Source organism: Rhinopithecus roxellana, chromosome 4, assembly GCF_007565055.1.
Source record: "Rhinopithecus roxellana isolate Shanxi Qingling chromosome 4, ASM756505v1, whole genome shotgun sequence".
Classification (NCBI taxonomy): Eukaryota; Metazoa; Chordata; class Mammalia; order Primates; family Cercopithecidae; genus Rhinopithecus; species Rhinopithecus roxellana.
Genome location: NC_044552.1, coordinates 104,344,168 through 104,363,490, shown reverse-complemented (window position 1 = coordinate 104,363,490; position 19,323 = coordinate 104,344,168). Strand labels below are relative to the sequence as shown.

At 42.0% G+C, this 19,323-nt stretch overlaps 1 protein-coding gene across 1 annotated transcript in view; it reads right to left on the bottom strand.

The window, feature by feature from the left end:
* The window catches only part of SAMD5 (sterile alpha motif domain containing 5), a 61,926-nt gene extending 43,850 nt beyond the window's left edge, over nucleotides 1-18,076 (bottom strand). Inside the window, exon 1 of the mRNA XM_010386910.2 lies at nucleotides 17,379-18,076. Within this exon, the coding sequence (XP_010385212.1) occupies nucleotides 17,379-17,837 (459 nt within the window). The 5' untranslated portion in view covers nucleotides 17,838-18,076. The remainder of the gene's footprint in view (nucleotides 1-17,378) is intronic.
* Nucleotides 18,077-19,323: the final 1,247 nt, after the last annotated feature.

Genomic DNA, 19,323 nt, shown 5'->3' with positions numbered 1-19,323 from the left:
TAAACTCATTAGTACCACAGGGAAGTTCCTCAACAGCTCAGCCCAACCTTATGCTTCATTTATACCACATAACTACTGTCCCCTATCCTATCGCCACCCAAAGTGGACCACTCACCAATCCATACCTTGCACTTTTGCCACTCTGAGATTTTGCTAATGCTGTTTCATGCATGCATTCATTCAATAAATATTTATAGCAAGGTGCTGAATATACAAAAGCTTATAAATGGACAGTATCCCTGTGGAGTTCACAGTCCAGTTCCCTTAGCTTCCAGTACCCAGTCCACACTGTGGCTCTGCCTAGTAAAATCCTATCTGTCCTCCACATTCAGTTATTGCTGAAAGATACTCCAAAACCTCAGTCAAAATGAATAGTTCTCTCCTTGGTGCTCCCACAGGTTTGTATTTCATTTTGGCATTCATATCACACTGAAATGTTATGTTTACTTACACATATTTCTATGAATGGATGGATCTGTGGATGTGTGAGTGTTTATCTTTCTCCAGACTATAATTTCCATTAGGGCACATTCATACTATTGTCACCTTTGAATTTCCCCCATCACACCTAACAGTGCTTTGCACATTCTTGATGCTCAATTAATATTTGCAAAATGTAAGTAACAGTATTAATTAATAATCACATAATAGGCTAAAATGCACTACTAAACACAAATATGAGACTCACCAAATCTAAGCCTATAAAACTCCAGTTTTAAAGTGTTTTCCCTGCAAAACACTGCTCCCATTCCTTCTGCACATATTCATGCTTTTTAGTTGAATTGCAACAAGCCCAGTTCATCATGTCTGAGTTCTGCCCTAGGAATTCATTTCTAGCAAGCTCTATGAAGAGTGTGGTTGTAGGTGACACTGATGAAGTCTCAAAAGGCAGCCAGGTGTGGTCTCTGTGGTATATGCAAAGATAATGGCCAGAAGGCTGGGCCTATACCTGCTGCTTGTTGAAATTGAAGATTAGTTTGGAGATTGATGTCACCACCATGAAACCATCTAGCTTTCCAGAAGGCATGCTGGCTTTCTTGGTTGTGCTTTTCTTCTTGTATGTGAACACATCAACAGACTGATCCTGCTAAAGAAGCAGAACTGGTCAAGAACATTCAGGGACATTGGCAGTAACCAGTGCCTCCCTAATGCTGACTGGCAAAGGCTTCTCTCTTCATCAGACTTTTTGACATAGGTGTTGATTTTGCTCACATAGTAACCAACCCCCATAGCTCACACCTTGATTAAATTCTGAACTACTCTCTTTAGAAGGTTGATGACTGTGATTTAAATTTGGCCTTTCCATTGCCAGTAACAACAATGCCAAGTCACAAGTGGGAAAAGTTAGTCATTACCCTTGTAACCTCTAGCTACTAATACTTTGGATATCAATTAATAGAGTTTACTAAAAGATTAAATACCATTTCCACAGATTCCAGTCTATTCTTATTTCCCCATGTATTAGTGTTCTACAGACTTTTAAAAATGTATTCCCACTCCAGGCTGGCCAAATTGATGACACACTTGTCTCCAACACACATCTTCATGGGTCAGCCACACCATCACCACCTCCATGAAAATCTTCCTTCCTGTCATACTAGATGCCCAGTCCATGAACCACGCAGACAGGTCCCCACAGCTACTCATCCTACTTACCACAGTCAATGTAAACCCTACTGATTGAGCGGTTATTGCCACAAGTTCCTGAGGGCACAGGCTGCTAAGTCTTACTTTTTTTTTAATAAAAATCTCTAAGACATACCCACTCCCTATATCATACCTACTTTTCACCAACAGAGAAACAGGCAGTTGCCAAATCTTATAAAACAATGTTTCTTGGAGAAATTGCAGTTATGAGAACCATGGGCTCTGAGGTCAGTACATGTGGCCTTCAAACGAAATTTTCTAATTATGTGACTTTGTGTAAGTTACTTAAGCTCTTTAAGCCTCATTTTCCTTGTGTATAAAACAGGAATGGGAAAAACAATCTCAACCTTAAGAACTTGCTGTGAGGATTGAATGAAATACTGTGGTAAAGCACTCTTCACAAATGATAATAAATATAAACTCACTACTGTTTCTGTGATTTGACATATTTCAAGGCTTTTTCCTTATGTTATTAATATAGCTGACGAGACCACCAACAGCACGAAGCTTCTCCCAACTTCTGCAAGTCTTATTTAAAAAGTGAATCTAGGTGTGAATGGAAAACAATATTTTACTTTTCTAAACTCCAGAGAGAAGGAGGGAGGTGGTTCAAGCAAGCAGAGAAGTCTGCTCCAGATGTGAAAAGGAATGGCAGACATATCCGTGACTAATTAACATATAGCCAAACGAAGAAGAAGTCTAATTATTACAATCAATGAAATCAAAACACGATGAAAAGGTTTTCAGAATAAAGCTTCAGTTCACTATTATAGGAGCTCTTGCTTTTACAATTTGCCTGTTTTCAAAAAACAAACAAACAAACAAAAACAAAAAAACCATTACTCTTCCCCTTTCCCCCCAAATCACTGTTACTAGAATTTATCATGCTCATCCAAAACCAGCTATGTTGGGGATGATCAAGAATATCACACTGGCTGTCGGAGAGCAGGTCAAATGGGTCATGCCATAGTGTTTGGAGAAGTGATCAGAAGAAGAGCAGAAGAGTCAATTTGCCACCTTTTTCAAGGTAAGTATATCAACAAGAAGGGTCACATTAACAAAGAGAGAAATATACTAGCCCAAACTGCTATGCCAAAAAGTGGCAGTAAAATCCCTGACTTAAAATGACACTGCAATAAAACTGAAAAGTTAATGTCACCAACCTAACTCCGACTCTCTACCACCTCTCTGTAATGAAGTAGGTCTCAAAGAGCAAATTCCTCGCATACTCTCTGGCTCAACTCTAATCTATAATGGGTTCAATATGAATATCCTGATTTTTGCTCCTACTGTACAAGCCTAAGCAAGCCAGAGATAGAGTGAGTTTGTGTGATCCCAGGCAGCAACTATCCCATCCTTTCTTCAGATGCCTGTAAATGACAGTGACTATAAGACCAGTTGTGTGGGTAATTAACAAATTAGCAAATTATCAGTTTCTACTTTCACATTTCACATTTTGCCCCCTTAACCTGATCCTGAAGGAAGCAAGTCCTAAGAATGACTCCACAGATTTTTATGTGAAATATTTTCTCTTCATAAAGCTCATCTTTAGTTTTATTACTTTCTGGCCATGAAAATGCTGCTGCTGCTTAACACAGTACTATTTTTGTCAATCAAGAACTTCCCAGAGGAGCATGTCTTAATATAGCAGTGTTCCATTCTGTATTGATACATGGTTGTTTAAAGTGGCTCTATCTTTATTGCATGATTGATGGTTACCTTGGAAAGTGTTGGGTGCATCCATTTCTGCAAACTCGCTGAGTTTAGCACCCAGTTGAGGTATGTTCTCCAGAAAATATGATTCCTGTACCCTGTTCTTAATCCTTGCTTCAATGACCTTTTAAAAAAATCCACCTATTTGATGTGTCAATAAATGTTTAAACGTAAATCAAGGATTTGTTATAGTAATATTTCTTGTAGAATTTTCAATTTTCTGTGTTACACATTGGGTTGTTGTTTCTATGCAAAGCCCATGATTCAAATTAGAATGACTGTCATTTCAATTTCTTTTATAAGGGTTTTCAATTTGACATGGCATCTGGCAAGCAGCTCCTAAGTGTATATTTCACTAAAATGTCTGGGGTGGGGTGGGAGCAGGAAGGGAGTCGACTATGGGGGATTGAGGGGGAGGCGAGTAGAAGAGTGGAGGATGAAAAAGAAGAACAGAATTCCAGATCCTGGGAGGAATTTCCTGAACTACACTGAGGAAAATAAACCCTCTTTACTGTGAAAACAGTAAAATCAGTAGAGATTCAAGTTAACTCCTTGCCTTCTCACAGTCTCTGTCCCCTGGTTCAAAAACAGAATGTCTGCAAAAGCCAGAAAAGGAAACCTTTACCCACAACTATGTGGCTGTTGCCTTTTGAGCAACGGGGGTGCTGGTCTCCATGCCCCACTGCTATCACTGCCTCATGTACCTGTCTAGACAGAGACTGAAACTTCCAAAAAGTTATTGGCAGGAAATCAACTGTAATGATATCATGACAACAATCATCGAAGTGGTTACACAACTGAAGGTAAATGTCAAACATTTATCATGAAAGAAAAGATATACAATAGTGTAAAAGAATGTATAATGGTCTTGGAGTAAGATTATTATAAATTTCTTATCTCACACTCAGCTTTCTTTAAAAGCTATTGTTTCATTTTTTACTTCTTCTCCGTTATGTAAAAATAGTTTAAGACTAGGAAATCTGTTAATGTAATATTAATACATCACAATAATGGGCCCAGTTTAGAAAGCTCTTGATTATTTTTAAGTTGCCTAAAAGATGTTTCATAGGATTAAATATTCAATCCCAATAAAAACTCCTACAAAATTAGGAAAAGAAGGATGTTTTCCTTAATGCTTTTCCTTAATATAGTCATGAAAACTATGTTAAACTGATAGCCAGCAGCAAGATAATTGCAAAATACTTTCAGTATTTCCATTAAAATTGGGAAAATACAAGAATACCTAGTTGTCATTATTATTTAACATGGCTATGTAAATTCTAGCCAATGCAATAACACTAGAAGAAAGAAATAAGAGCTATAATTCCTGCAAAGTAGGAGATGAGAGTATCATGTGTGTGCAATTTTGTAACAATAGAGCTTTACCTTATATCACATACTAAAATAAATTTAGACAGATTAGAAAGTTACATGTAAAAATGAAACCAAAATATTAATGGGAGATATGGGTGAAAATTAATGGATTTTGCACTAGAGAAAAGATTTGTAAAGATAAAAGCAAACACAAAAGAAGATCTGTTTTCTCTAATTAAATAAAGAAAACTAAAAGGCAAATGACAAATTGAGCAAATTTTTTTTAATGGTTGTGACAGTAAAAACAAGTTGTAGTTCCTGTTATTTAAAGAAGTTTTTAAAATTATGACAAGAACAACTATGTCTCCACAGAATGGCAAGGAAATGAACTAATAATTTAAGATAAGGTCGTCACACTGAGAATCACTTCAAAATCATAAAGTTATGTATAACATCATAAATATGAGTCAGATGTTCTGTGTGATTACTGTGTGGCAGGCATTATATGAGGCCCTTTACATACTGCTTTATTGATTCCTCACAATAGCCTTAATAAGTAATATTACACCCATTTTATAGATGAGGCAATTCAGGTTTACAAAAACTAAACTTATTCAAGCAAACAGTAAAGAAAGAATTGACAATTCTGTCTGAGACTGCACCCTCTCTATTTCTCCAGTTTGAAAGAAATAGCTAAAACATTACTGAAAAGGTAGAAAATACAAGAATTTTAAACTTATGGACATCTAAAAAATACTCATAAAATTCTCTGGTAAGTTACATTCTTATGCTTGGGAAAATATTTGCAACGTGTATGAAATAATAATTGTTTTCTTGAATCCATAGAGAGCTCTTGCAAAGCAACAAGATGTGGTCTAAGACCAGTAGAAGAAAGAAGCAAGTACCATGAACAGGCAATACATAAAAAGCCACAAATATAAAACTATGTGAACTGGTAATCTAAGAAATGTAATTCAAAGAATGATGAAATGCCACTTCTCAAACATGACATTTTCAAATAATAAAAAAAGAATTATTAGTAACACGGGTAAAATTTCAGGCCAATAAGGATATGCTTAAATTAATTATGGTGTTAACTTGAGACTGAATATGTATTAGTATTAAAATCACTTTTCAGAAGGGAAGGAGAATGGGAAAATGTTGGTTAAAGGGTATAAAATTTCAATTAGACAGGATGAATAAGTTCTGAGATCTATTATACAGCATGGGAACTACAGTTAATAATAATGTGTTGTATACTTGAAAACTGCCAAGAGATTATATCTCAAATGTTCTCATCATTACAATGTAAGTATGTGAGGTAATGGATAAGCTAGCTTGATTTAATCATCTTGCAATGTATACAAATATCAAAACATCACACTGCACACCAAAAATATATAGTTTTTATTTGTCAATTATACCTTAATAAAGCTAGGAAAAAATCATTTTTCAAATGACATCTGCTGACAAAAAATAGCCTGACTCTTAACCATTTAGACTGTGATACTAGTTTTGTGTATTCTGACACATAAATGATTTTTAAAGAAATATAGCATAATGTCACAAATTGTAATATAGGCCACTTAAAATTATCAATCTGTTTCACTGTTCTCCAAATTTTCTCAATACAATGTGTTTGCTTTTTAACAGAAACAGTTTTCGAATTTTGTTATAAACACAATGGTTTACTCACTATCAGTAAAGGCACTTAAAATCTATAAAGTTCTTGGCCAGGCACAGTGGCTCACACCTGTAATCCCAGCACTTTGGGAGGCCCAGGCAGGTGGATCACCTGAGGTCAGAAGTTTGAGACCAGCCTGACAAACATGGTGAAACCGTCTCTACTAAAAATACAAAAATTAGCCAGGTGTGGTGGCGGCACCTGTAGTCCCAGCTACTTGGGAGGCTGAGGCAGGAGAATCGCTTGAACCTTGGAGGTAAAAGTTGCAGTGAGCCAAGATCACGCCAATGCACTCCAGCCTGGGCAACAGAGTGAGATTCTATCTCGAAAAAAAAAAAATCTATAAAGTTATCTTAGAATTTTACAAAGCTACTTCATAAGTATTATCCCATTTAATTCATACCACAGCTCTGTGAGGTAGATATTGGCACCACTATACAGAAACTTTTCTTAAAGTGAACACATTTCTCTGTATCTTGCAAGGACCAGGCAGAGGGAAGGGTCACTCCAGTTATAAGAATAAAGGAATCCTTAAAAACAAAACTTTTTATTATGAACATGTCCTGCCGACAGTTTTAAACAATGTCAGTGATAAAACACTTCACCTTGAAAAATCTCTTGTTGGCCTAAATGCTAATTGCTGCATGTTAAGTTTTCATGGTTTGTATAAGCTTCAAATTAGCATCTTACTTGTCCTTTAATAAGCATTGTATTCTACATGGAAGTTAATTCAGAGGCCCCCAACCCACATACTTGGAAAAAAAGTACTTTTCAAGAGTAAGTTTTGTAAAGCTGCCCTGTCTCCCCCATGAGACTACATATTCTTGAGTTAAACAGTCAATTTGAAATAAACAATAACACCATGATCTGTAAAAATGAGCAAACAAAATTTGTGATACATTAATTCTTTTATTCTTATGTGACCACTTGAAGTTTTTATTTGTGTTGAAAAATTAAAACAGTGAAACAATACAAACTGCAAGGTGCAATACTTGAGTTTGGTAAATGCGAATTCTATTTTGCAGATGAAATATTTTTACTAAATTTTAATACTTTAAAACGTATTCCTTTAATTATTAATTGCTTTAAAACTAAAGAAGGAATGAGGACAATAATAATTACTGTGTATTATTACATGACTATTACTTAAAGTAAATTTTCATATAAAAGTGAAGGTATTAAAAAATGATGCATTTTGGGTATCAAATGCAGTAGGTATATCTCTAGTCTTATTATAGAGTTACGTTATATCCTAGGGGAAAAACATCTTTAAATTTGTCCAATGTGTGCATTACAACTTTGCTAAATAAAGAATACATGCCAATCATTTTCCTTATCTTTCTGACACGTTCCAAATCAAGGAGGTCTTATTTGTTTGCATTTTTAACTTTATGGAAATGTAACAGTAAGATTTTAGAGAGCATCAGACCATTTATTTCAATTAGAAGCAGTAATGAAATATCTTTAAACTATTAGATGTCACTTAGTCTTTATGTAAGACAGATTGTATGTTTAATTCTTTTTGGCGTGATCCACAGTTATTGGCCCTTAATAGTTTTTATATTGACTAAAAATGGGGACTCCCTCACTACTCTTCTCAGGCCTCCCCAGGTCCAAACCAGTGGCTGATCTGAAAGAACATTTTTTCATAAAACTTAGAAAATCACTGATAAAAACCTTTCAACTCAACACTAGTAGCATTAATAGTAATAACAAGCCTTTTCCATAGCCAGAAATGTGATGTTGTTTCTAGTTCTGCACACGCTATAACCTTGACAAGCTGTGTGCCATCAATTATGGTTCCCAGTGTACTTTATTCCACCCTGGACAGTGTTCTTTCAGCTTCAGGGTGTCTTCACCTCAGGATAGGCCTTCTTTATTTCTGGGACCAACCCTGATCAAGTCCATGTCATCTGACTCACCTTACTTCAGGAAAATTAGTTTCAGAACATATTTCTGATGAATCTGAGCACTTGAACAGAATCTGAAGAGAATTGCATGTTTATCTATTTATAGAGTTCTGATTTCTATCTTATTTTTCATAGATATGCCTTAGATAACTACTGAAGAACAGACAAAGGTCTTGAGGGCAGCCTTAATATTGCCACTCCTGCCTTTAGCACCTTTTTTTCACTCAAGAGTGGGGAGGAAAGAATGAGCACAGCTATGATTACATTATGATTTGATAAGGTGGTAGACAGTAGAGGGCTTTCTACGAACAGAAGGACCAGCAAGTGAAGAGCCCTAAAAACACCATTACACTATCCAAATCCTGATTATTCCATCAAGTGCCACACAGTTTACTGACATCCATGCACGATTTACCTAATTCTTCCCTTTTTGGGTCACAGACACCTTTACACTAAAATTCCGTCTGGAGAGACCATAACAGGTACCTTGCTCTTTGCAAATACATGGGGAATTGACTTTTGTGTTTTGAAAAGTATTTTGGAGGAATTTGCATATTTACAAACATGGATACCCACTAAGAGCATTTTTTAAGTGTTTTAAACTAGGGAAACAGAGTATAAATATCATAAAATCTGAAAACCATTCTATAAGTCATACCAAAAAAAAAAAAAAAAAAAAACCTCATTAATTTGTTGCCAAGATTACATTTTCCATTTCACACTTTACTGAATGTCATCACTCTTAACTGCCTGATTTGACTCCAAATTACTTTAGGTGTTTACCCCAAACCAGATCTATCTGATAAGAATGAAGGCTTGCCACCACTGAAGATACTCCAAAGAATGTTCTGAGACATCAGAGCTCTAGAAATGTTCTGAGAAACAGCAACACAGAAACAGCAACACTGTGATCTTCCAAGTGACTGTTTTCAAGATTATTACCTAATTTTGAATATCTAAATTTTGAAATGTTTATATTTTAAAAATCATTTTTGTTATTCCATCCTCCAGTACACAAGAATGACTGGGTATGATTTCCACCAAAAATCTACCACTGATTTATCATCAAACACCCCTATCATTAGGAATAAGATCTGGGTCAGCAGACCCTTCTGTACACAGCTGACACATGGCCACTATGATGGAGACTGAGATGTCCAAGCAAACCCACGTACAGAGGAGCTACCACAGGTGAGTGCTTACAGCCCGGCTGTTCATCTGGCAAATGTTTCTTTTTCGCTCAACACCTATTAGTAAAGAACACCAGAAGCAGGTTACTTTCAATTGGAAGGCCAGCAATACAGCTTCACTGTCCCACCTCCAGTACCTCACCTCTCCAGTGCTATGCCATGACTTAGCCAGCAGGGGCCTTGATTGCCCTTCTCTTCCACAAGACATCATTGCTGTCTGTTACATTGATGACATTATGCTGTTTGGATCTAGTGATTGAAATGAAGCAGTTACTTTAGACTTACTTTGCATGTCAGAAGGTGGAAAATAAATCTGACAAAAAATCAGGGACTTTCTACCTCAGTGAAAACTGCAGGGGTCCAGTGACGTGGGGCAAATCAAGATATCCCTTCTAAGATGAAGAATAAGGTGTTGCATATGGCTTTTCCTACAACCGAGAAGGATGCATAATATCCAGTGAGCCTCGTTGAATTTTGAAAACAACATATTCCTCATTTGGGTGTGCTACAAAAACCTATTTACTGAGTGACCCCAAAGCTGCTAATTTTGACTGGAGCCAGAAAAAAAGAAGGTTCTGCTGGTCCAGGTTGTCGTGCAAGCTGCTCTGCCACTTGGGCCATATGATCCAGCAGATCCAAAGGTACTTGAAGTAACAGTGGCAGACATGGATGCTGTTTAAAGCCTTTGCTGGGCCTTAGAGCTGACTCACAGTGCAGGCCTCTAGGGTTTCTGTGCAAGACCCTGACAGCACCTTAATCTTGGACTTAAAGCCTCCAGAACTGTAAAGAACACATTTCTATTGTTTTAAACACCTAGTTTGTGGAACTTTTTATGGCAGTTCTAGGATACATAGAAATGTCGATCTAATAAGTTCATGAGTGTTAGCTCATCTCATCTCCATAACAACCCTATGTGGCAGTCACTAGTTTTGCCTATATTTCACAGAGGAGCCAACAGTGGCCTAGTATGGAGCAGAGCTGGGACTTGAACTGTGATATCTGGTTCTGAGCCTGTTGCGCTGAACCACTACACTACAGTGTCAGCAGAAAGCAGTACCATTCTTACTTAAATGAATTCCATGGGCTCCCATGGCTCACAGAAGTCATGTTTTCTTAGTCTGGGAGATGGGCACTGATATGGTTGTCAGCACATTGCTCTTGAGGACAGGTATTAAGCATAGAAGAGTAGGTGACTTGGTGTATGATTTGAGGAATGCCTATAACACCTCTTAATAACTAATATTTCACAGTAACTAATTTATTTTGTTAATGGTGGTCAGCCATCTAGTCAAGCCTGGGCTTGCATGAGCCTGAGAATCAGCAGCTCCTTCAATTTTGTGTCCTTGGTGTCGTCTCACTTGCTTCACCTAGTCCTGGCCATGCTGCAGAAAGAGGTCTTCTTTTAAAATGTCCTACAGGAGTAGCATTCTCATTCCCAGTTCTTCTTCACTAACCCTTGAGGAATAAACATTTTGATCTGTAATTTCATCATTCATTACCTTTACTTGAGTTTTAATCAGAGTTGATTTCTTTTAACATTTGAAATAAACACAAGTGCAACATTCTCCAATCCTTCATGTTTGCAGAAATAATATTCAACTTTGATATGGTGCAACTACTACATGTCAGGCATTGGATTAGGCCTCCACATACAAGCAGAGACCATGTCTGTCTAGCTCCTTGCAATCTTGATCTTAAAGCCTAGCACATGGCATGTGCTCAGTATTTGTTAAGTGGAAGGACGGATGGATAGATGGATAAATGGAGGAATGGATGGATGGATAAAAGGAAGGATAGATGAATGGAGAGATGGATGGGTAAATGAAAGGATGGATGGATGAATGGATGGATGGATAAATGGAAGGAAGAATGAATGGATGAATAAATGGATGGATGGATGGATGGATGAATGCATGGATGGATGGGAGACGAATGGATAAATGGAAGAACGGATGGATAGATTAATAAATCGATGGATGGATGAGTGGACAGGCAGTTGGCTAATGGTCCACTTATGTGGAAACTCCACAGGCAGTAAACAGTGAGGAGCACACAAAGGCAGATGTTCCCACACCATCAAAGCTCTTGTCTCCTTCCGGCCCCCACTTTTTTCCACAGTGTTCCAATCAGCCACTGAAAACAAAACAAAACAAAACAAAAACCTAGAAGGATACAGGTTGAGGATATTTGAGGACACTGATTGAGTTGGAGACAGTTGAAGTTTTCCAGCTTCCAATCTGTCCCTAGTAATGTCATGAGGGCAGAAGGAATTCTTGGGAGGAAGAATATTTATTGCCATTTCAGCTTCTGCCAACATGCAAGACAAAACTCCAAAGGACACAAGCACATCTTTGCCAATCTGTCTCTCTCCTTTCTAAATATTTTACCCTGGCCCCAGTGACAGAAACCTTCCTGCTACCTCTGTCTCTCCAAATCCCTTCATTCCAGGCCATCTCTCTAGAATATCCATAAATAGCCTTAGTATGTGATGCTTGTTACTTCATAAAAGTCACACTAAGGGTATGAATGAAGATGAACACTCCTACAAAACTATTAAATAATGCTATACTAACTCAAACAATTTTAATTGGTAGATGTGGCAAGGAGCAACTTTTCAGTGAAAAAATCTAGACTGCCTCCCCCACACAATTTACCCTACAGCCTGCCTTTTGCTTTGACAAATATATTTACAGCCCCATACCCTTCACATCTGCCACAGCCCTATAAGCACTGCCAGACATGATGGAATTCAACAAAATGTCATGCACAAATATGTGAATGGTGAGCATTCCTTCTGTGTGTGCGTACTTAGAATCCTATACATTCCATCATGTAATGTTTATGACCATATCTAAACATTACATGATGGAATGTATAGGATTCCACTAGATCACAACATCGAACATTTCTATATTAATACAATGCTGTCCTTAAACCTCTAATCCTTCCATCTCCTCCCTCACTGGTACTGCTCAGTCAGAAAGAGAAATGAGAGCTCTTTGGTGTAAGGACTCCAAAGGTCCCAGTCTCCTGACCCCTTCTTCTTCCCTCCCCTTGACCTGGAAGAGAAGTTCCCTGCCCACTGGAAGCAGAAGTGAATGCTCCCTTCACTTATGTGCCCTGGGCACAATTCCCTTATACCTCCTCCAGGACCCTGGTCTCCTGGGTTGTCCCCCAGCATCTCCTTTTCTCTGGCTACTTACCATTAACACTCAGACATACTCCAGATTCTCTCATCCTAAACACAAACAAACCCACAAAACCCTTCCCTTGACACAAAGTCTCCCTTCTTCCTCCAGCTGTAACCTTAGTTCTGTCTTCTCATCAAACTTGGTTTCAAAGTTGTGGGTCATCCCTGTCTGTACCCACTGGTCCCATCATCCAAATCTGCTGTGGCAAAGGTAACCGATGGCATGGTTACCACTTCCCATGAAGTGATTTGGTTCTTGTCCTACCTGACCATTATCTGACTTCCTGACCTGTCCCTCCTCCTTGAAACATCACTGCTTCCAGTGGCTTCCAGAACACCACTTCCTCTTGCTTTCCACCTACCCTCTGTTTACCCTTGTCAGTCTCTCCATGCTATTTACCCTAGAGCTTCCCTTTTGCTTTGACGAGTCTGCTAGAAAATAAAATATACTTACAGCCTCCCTTAGAGCTTTCTCTTCCTCTGCACGTGTCTGAAATCCTGCTGTTCCCCACGGCTCCTCCCTCTACTGCTCATCTGTAGTCACAGCTGCAGTGTGCTGTGTGTGATGTAGGGACATTCCACAGGCATCTCACACTCCATATGTTTCAACCTGAAGGACAATATCTTTCTCTCCCAAACTCGCTGTTCTCCTGGGTCTCCTACATCACAGCACAATCCTAAACCAGGAATCTGCGTGTCATTCCAACCCCTCTCCCCTCCCACCCTGTCATCCAAACAATCATTTAAGTTTTGTCAAGTCTACTTCCATTGCTCCTGCCCTACGGTCATAAGTGGCCCATGCCACCAGCATCTCTCTCCTGACACTGCAACGATCTCCTAAGTGTTCGGCTTGCCTCTGGTCAGGATGTGTCAATAGCTCCCTTCTGCTCACAAGATATACTCCAAATTCTTTAACATGACTTCTAGGCCACCCAAGACTGGCCGCCGTCTGCCTCTCCATCTCCTGCCACTTTCTCCAGGCACTCAGTGCTTTAACCAGACAGAATTCCTTGCCATTCTTGTTGATGCTAAACTTCCTCCCCTTCCTGGCCTTTGCACACACTGTTCTCTGCTGAGAACACTCTTCCCCTTAAGACCCTGCTCCTCTTCAGGCTAAATCTGCTCAACCGTCAGTACTCAGGCCATGGGTCAGTTCTGGAAAAACTGAGATGGTGCCCAATCCCTGCAAACTGGGTTGGATACACCTGTTCATGGTATCATATACCTCTCATCAAATCAGTCATCACACATTATCATTATTGTTCATTCCATTTTAAGTCTTCCCTACTGGATGCTAAGTTCCCAGAGGGCAGAGCTTTCACATCCTGCCAACCACAGCAACCTGGAGTACAGCAGAAGGCCTGACATAGAGAAGCTTGGTAAAAAATTATTTTATCTCCATTTCACAAAGGTAGAAATCACAGCAGTCAGAGAAGCTACATACAGGGCAAAAGAGGAACTCTTCCAATGATGTTTGATTTCAAGCCTGGTGCTCTCTCTAAGCTCCTGTTTTTTCAAAGCTATAGACTTCCCTTTGGAAAACACAAGAAAATTTACTTTTCATTTATGTTTTAACTCACTGATCCCTAAATCGCATAACCTTGACCATTACTGGATCAAATCCTACAATCCTTTCAGGTGATTCTTGGGAAGACCCCTCAACTTACTTTCCTTTGTAAGAGACTCACTCTCCCTATCTCGATAATCTTTGGCATAATTCACTTTCAAGCCATCTAAAAATCTCAGCAAAATACAAAATCATAGGCATCATCGATGCAAATGACTGCAAAGGGGATTGAAGCCCACTCCACCAAGCAGAATTCCAAATGCACATCAAAAATACTACACATTCTGGCCAGGTGTGGTGGCTCACTCTTGTAATCTCAGCACTCTGGGAGGCCAAGACGGCTGGATCACCTGAGGCCAGGAGTTCAAGATGAGCCTGGTCAACATGCCGAAACCTAGCCTCTACTAAAAATACGAAAATTAGCTGGGCGTGGTGGCAGGTACCTGTAATCCCAGGTATTACTTGGGAGGCTGAGGCAGGAGAATCACTTGAACCCAGGAGGCAGAAGTTGTAGTGAGCCGAGACCTAGCACTGCACTCCAACCTGGGCAACAGAGTGAGACTCCATCTCAAACAAACAAACAAACAAAATACTACACATTTGAGCATGATAAAGCCAAGGAAAGTGGAGAAATTAGAATGTGGATCATATAAGAAAAGAAAAAGTCCTAGCACTGCTCATGAAGAAACTAGCTACATCAGAAAACAAATTCTTCAATAATTTAAAATCCAAAACTTAAGAGGCAATGCACATACAAGCAACAAATCCAGAATGATCAACATGATCTGGTACTAAACATGTGTAGGCTCAGCTTGCTATATATGTATATTAATTATATGTGTACACTAATTATATACATTAATTATATGTTAATGCCTATTTCATTGTGTGTTACTCTTTCTTACAATAAAGTTTGTCAGCGCCAGTTTTTTTTGTGGTCCCCAACTCAAGGATCAGTGAAGGAGATAATGAAAACACTTCTGTTTCTATTTTATTCTTCCATCAGTTTGAGGAGAATTAAATATGTATAGAAAGTGAATAGGAGCATATCTTTGTTATCAAGCATTATTGCTATGGGATTTATTTTAAAGCAAAGTTGACTGAAGTAATTATTTCCCTGGAAAGTAAATAGTATTGCAATGCAACTTGGCATTTTCTTATGTAAACTGCACTTATGCAAATGCACTACCATATTACCCACTGATCAAGGCAGGAGTCCACAGTTCAAAGCCTATGTGCTGACATTTAATCACCTCAACATCCTTTCCAGCCTCTAAGTTTGATATGTAGGTCTGTCTTTGGCTCTTTAAGAATCAGAACTAAACTGTGTCAATTCAAGCTTACCCTTCTCATCTCCAGCCCACAGTGTCCCTGCTCTCTCCACCCCATTACACAGCACTTTTCCTGAAGAATAAGCAAGCTCTAGTGACACACTTTGCTTTCTGCATTACCTTTCTTGCCAGGACTTGAACTATGTCCTCACCAAGTGCCCAGGTACTCACATTCTCTCAGACTAAGCCCACCTTACTTCCTGGGATGCTAATAACAAACATGTAACTGGGCTTTGATCTCCTTTGACCTGCTGTGTCCAGGACCAAGCCTTCATACTCATGACCCGATCTCTCTGTCCACACTAGACACACATGGAACTCCTACATACAGGCAACTGACTGGGAAAAGTGTTCTCTCCTTTCCTGTTTTGCGCACACATCGGTGGCACAGTCAGAGTGGGTAACCGGAACATGTGTTTAATTTGAAGCACTCTGTCCTCCTAACCTGCCTTCTTTGTATCCTCCTTAAAAAAACCAATTAACATGGTCAAGCAGGTTATCTGAATTGCCTATGGTACCTGCAAGGTAGTAGATAATATTAAACCCCTTATTCCCATCTACCTTAGGTATTGTTATCTACTCTTTACAAAGCTTTCCCTTGAACTTCCTTAAGTCCAGGCATTACGGCCTTTACTTAAGATTCTACAGCAATACTACCAGGGCCCAAGATGCCCACACAACACTAAGATTAACCACATTTCCTATTAGGGAGTTGGGTTTATGTGGCCCACCAACTGAGTATCTTTGCCATCATTTTCTCTCTGGGCTCTTCTAAGTTTTGATTTTTAAGCTGAGGTGCTCATATTCCTGTGCACCTTCTGCAACCCTGAGGGTTACCTGTGCTATCTACTTCTCTATCAAGTTAGGACCCTCTACTCTGACAGCCGCCCAAGCTAGAAACCTAAACCGAACAGATTCGCAGCTAGAAGCAGAGCTCTGGTGTGAAGTACAATTTTCTGTTAATTACCCAGCTCCTACTCCACATTTCGGAACTTTCAGGTTCCTTTCCTGCGGCCCCCTGTGCAGAGGATTCCCTTTTAGTTCACTTGTGCTCGATCCTCCTCTCCCAAATGCAAGTTCACTCACACTTCCTGGAAGTCACAGTTGTACCTACTTCATCTTATCTGGCTTAATAAACCAAACTGGTGACAGCACAGACCTCTGAAGCACATCCTGTGACCCGATTATTTCCGATGTCCTTAGCACCTTATTGTCTCCAGTATACCTGAGTTTAGGAAATCAACTCAAGTGGACTGACACGTGCTTCCTTCACTTTTCCCCTTAAAATGCTCATGTGAATGGTAACGCTTCTCAAATTTGTAGCAGCGCTGGGATTTTTTATGGAATTGAGAAAGGCAGGGCCTGACTTCCCACTCTCTGAAGAGTTCACCGATTTCCCTTGGGAGTTTCTCAAGACTCAAAACAGGAAAAGAAAAAGAGAAAGGAAGGTAGAAAGCAATGCAGGTATTAATCATTTTTCTGGTACTCTTCAAACCCAAAACTATTACAGAGGGCGTTAGGAATTCCCCTTGGCTACCAGGAAAAGCAGCGCGAGTCCGATTCCTGACAAGCAAGCACCAGAGACGATGTGGAGTTTTGGTCGTTAGAGATAACATCTGGATGCGGGGGCTTGTCTTACCAACCACTGGAGACACCACGAAGGAAGAAATAATGGGCTAATACAGAAAGAACATAGAAGAGGGTCCCAGATACCCAAAGCCTCCTGGCCTCTCCGTCGTCACCTGGAACGGGCTGCAAAGCCTTGGCACAGGCAGCTGGGTCGTGTCCCCTCCCGCCGCACGCCCCGGGCCGCCCGGACGGCACCTCCTTACCTTGCGGGAGTACGGCGGCTTGCTCAGGTGGATGCCGTCACGGACGAGCTTATCCCTGATCATGATCTTCAGCTTCAGTTTGGGGTAGCTCACCAGCTCCCTGCTGCGGGGGGCGGTCGTGTGGCCGCGAGAGTCCCCGTGGGTGCCCTGGGCCGGGCCGCCGCACGGCTCCCCCCGGCGGCCGGTGGGGACAACGTCGGCGGGCTGCCCAGGGGGCGCCGGCTGCGGCTCGAGCGTGAAGTAGAGGCCGGCGGCGTTGGCGTCCTGCTCCCGCAGCCGGCGCACGGCCTCCAGGATACGGCGGCGGTGCGCGGGCGCCAGCACCCCGATGGCATCCAGGTCCGGGTCCCCAATCTGCTTGCACACCTCCAGGTCATCGTAGCCGTTATCCACGAAGGACTCCGCGTACTGCGGAAGCTTCAGCGCTTTGAGCCACTCGTAAACTATATTGGTGCACATGGTGGGACCGGGAACCCCGCCGCCGAGCACCTTCCCTGCGCCCAAATGGCACGGGCGTCACCAGTTCTTGGAACTTTTAATCCTCTCCTCCAAGGGGAAAAAGGTATCGCAGTAAAGTTTTCCTTTTAAAGGAAAGGCTAGGGCCGGAGGCGGAAAGCCATCAGAAGAAGCCTGAGGAAGGGAGAAGCGAACGAGCAGCAAAGTGAATTCCCGAAGCAGCCGCGGAGCTCGCAGGCACTGGCTGCTGGGCTGGGCTAGCCGCTCCGCACCGCTCCGCGCCGCCCCTGGATGCGCCGCCGCCGCTGCTGGCGCGGGGAGGGGCGCGCGACGGGCGCGGGAGGGGGTGGAGACGGGAGGGGCAGGGGCACACCCCTCGGACCCGCGCCGGGTCAGCGCCGCGCAGCGCCGCCCGTGGGTTTTCCCAGCCGGGACGGTCCGGAGGCTGCGCGCCGCATCTCGCGCTCTGGCCGCTGCTGGCGCGCTCTGCGCCGCGAGGGGACTCCTCCGCGCAGCCCCGCGGCTGCTGGAAGCGCCTCGTCTTCGCGAGTGTCAGTCACTATAGTCCTCCCAGCGGGAACCCGGTGGCTTCTACGCTGCCAAGCTCCGCTGGCTGCCCTGGGTTGCGTTCCACATTTCTCTTTGATCTGACTCCTCTAGCTCGTGGAAGTCTCTGCGCTCACTTCTTTCCGACCCTGCCGGACTCCAGCTTGCGCGCCAGTTGGCAGCCCAAGGACAGTCCCGCCGCCCCACGGCGCTGGAGACGCTGTGGGGTTCAGTGTCCCTTCCTTCCGGATCCGCGTTTGATTCTCCTTTCCTCGGATCCCTTACGCAGCCCAGAGCCCGGCGATCTGGCTTCTTCCGTGGGCGGCCACTCAGTGACCCGAGCGGCGGCGCTTTGGCCCTGCGGGTGGGCGCGATTTGGGGACAGCCAGCGTCCAGCCGGCGTGCGCGCCGCCCCTCCTCGCTGCAGCTGGGCACGTTGGGCGGCAGGAGAGGCTGCTGTGCTGCCTGGCTCTCCCTTTCTAAGCTCCCGGGTCTGCGAAAGTTTGGGGTGGGTTGTACTTTCTCCTAGGTCGGTCTGTCCCACCCGGTACCCCACACTACTTTTTGCCCGGCCCCTCACCCTTGTTGGCGCTATGCTTTCTCTCCGGGCCCCCCACCTTGTATATTGCAGGGGCTCCCTGGGTGGCTTTGCTCCCAGGGACACTGCCATGCGTTCAGCCCTGGAGCCCGTGAATCCGAGCCTATGCTCTCGCTCCCGCCCGTGGATTGCATGAAAATCAATAGAGCACCACCCAGCTCGTGTTGGAAGGGACGCTCAGACATCTCCGCCCACGGCATTTTCCCTCTAGGAGGTAACAAAATCAACCGAGTTTCCCCATCATGCCAATGTCTGAGCAACCGCTTGGGAGTGGGGACTCGAGTGGCAGGTGGAATAGACCAAGTGCCTGGGCCCCATTTTCCGGTGTCTGACCTCTTCTTGAGA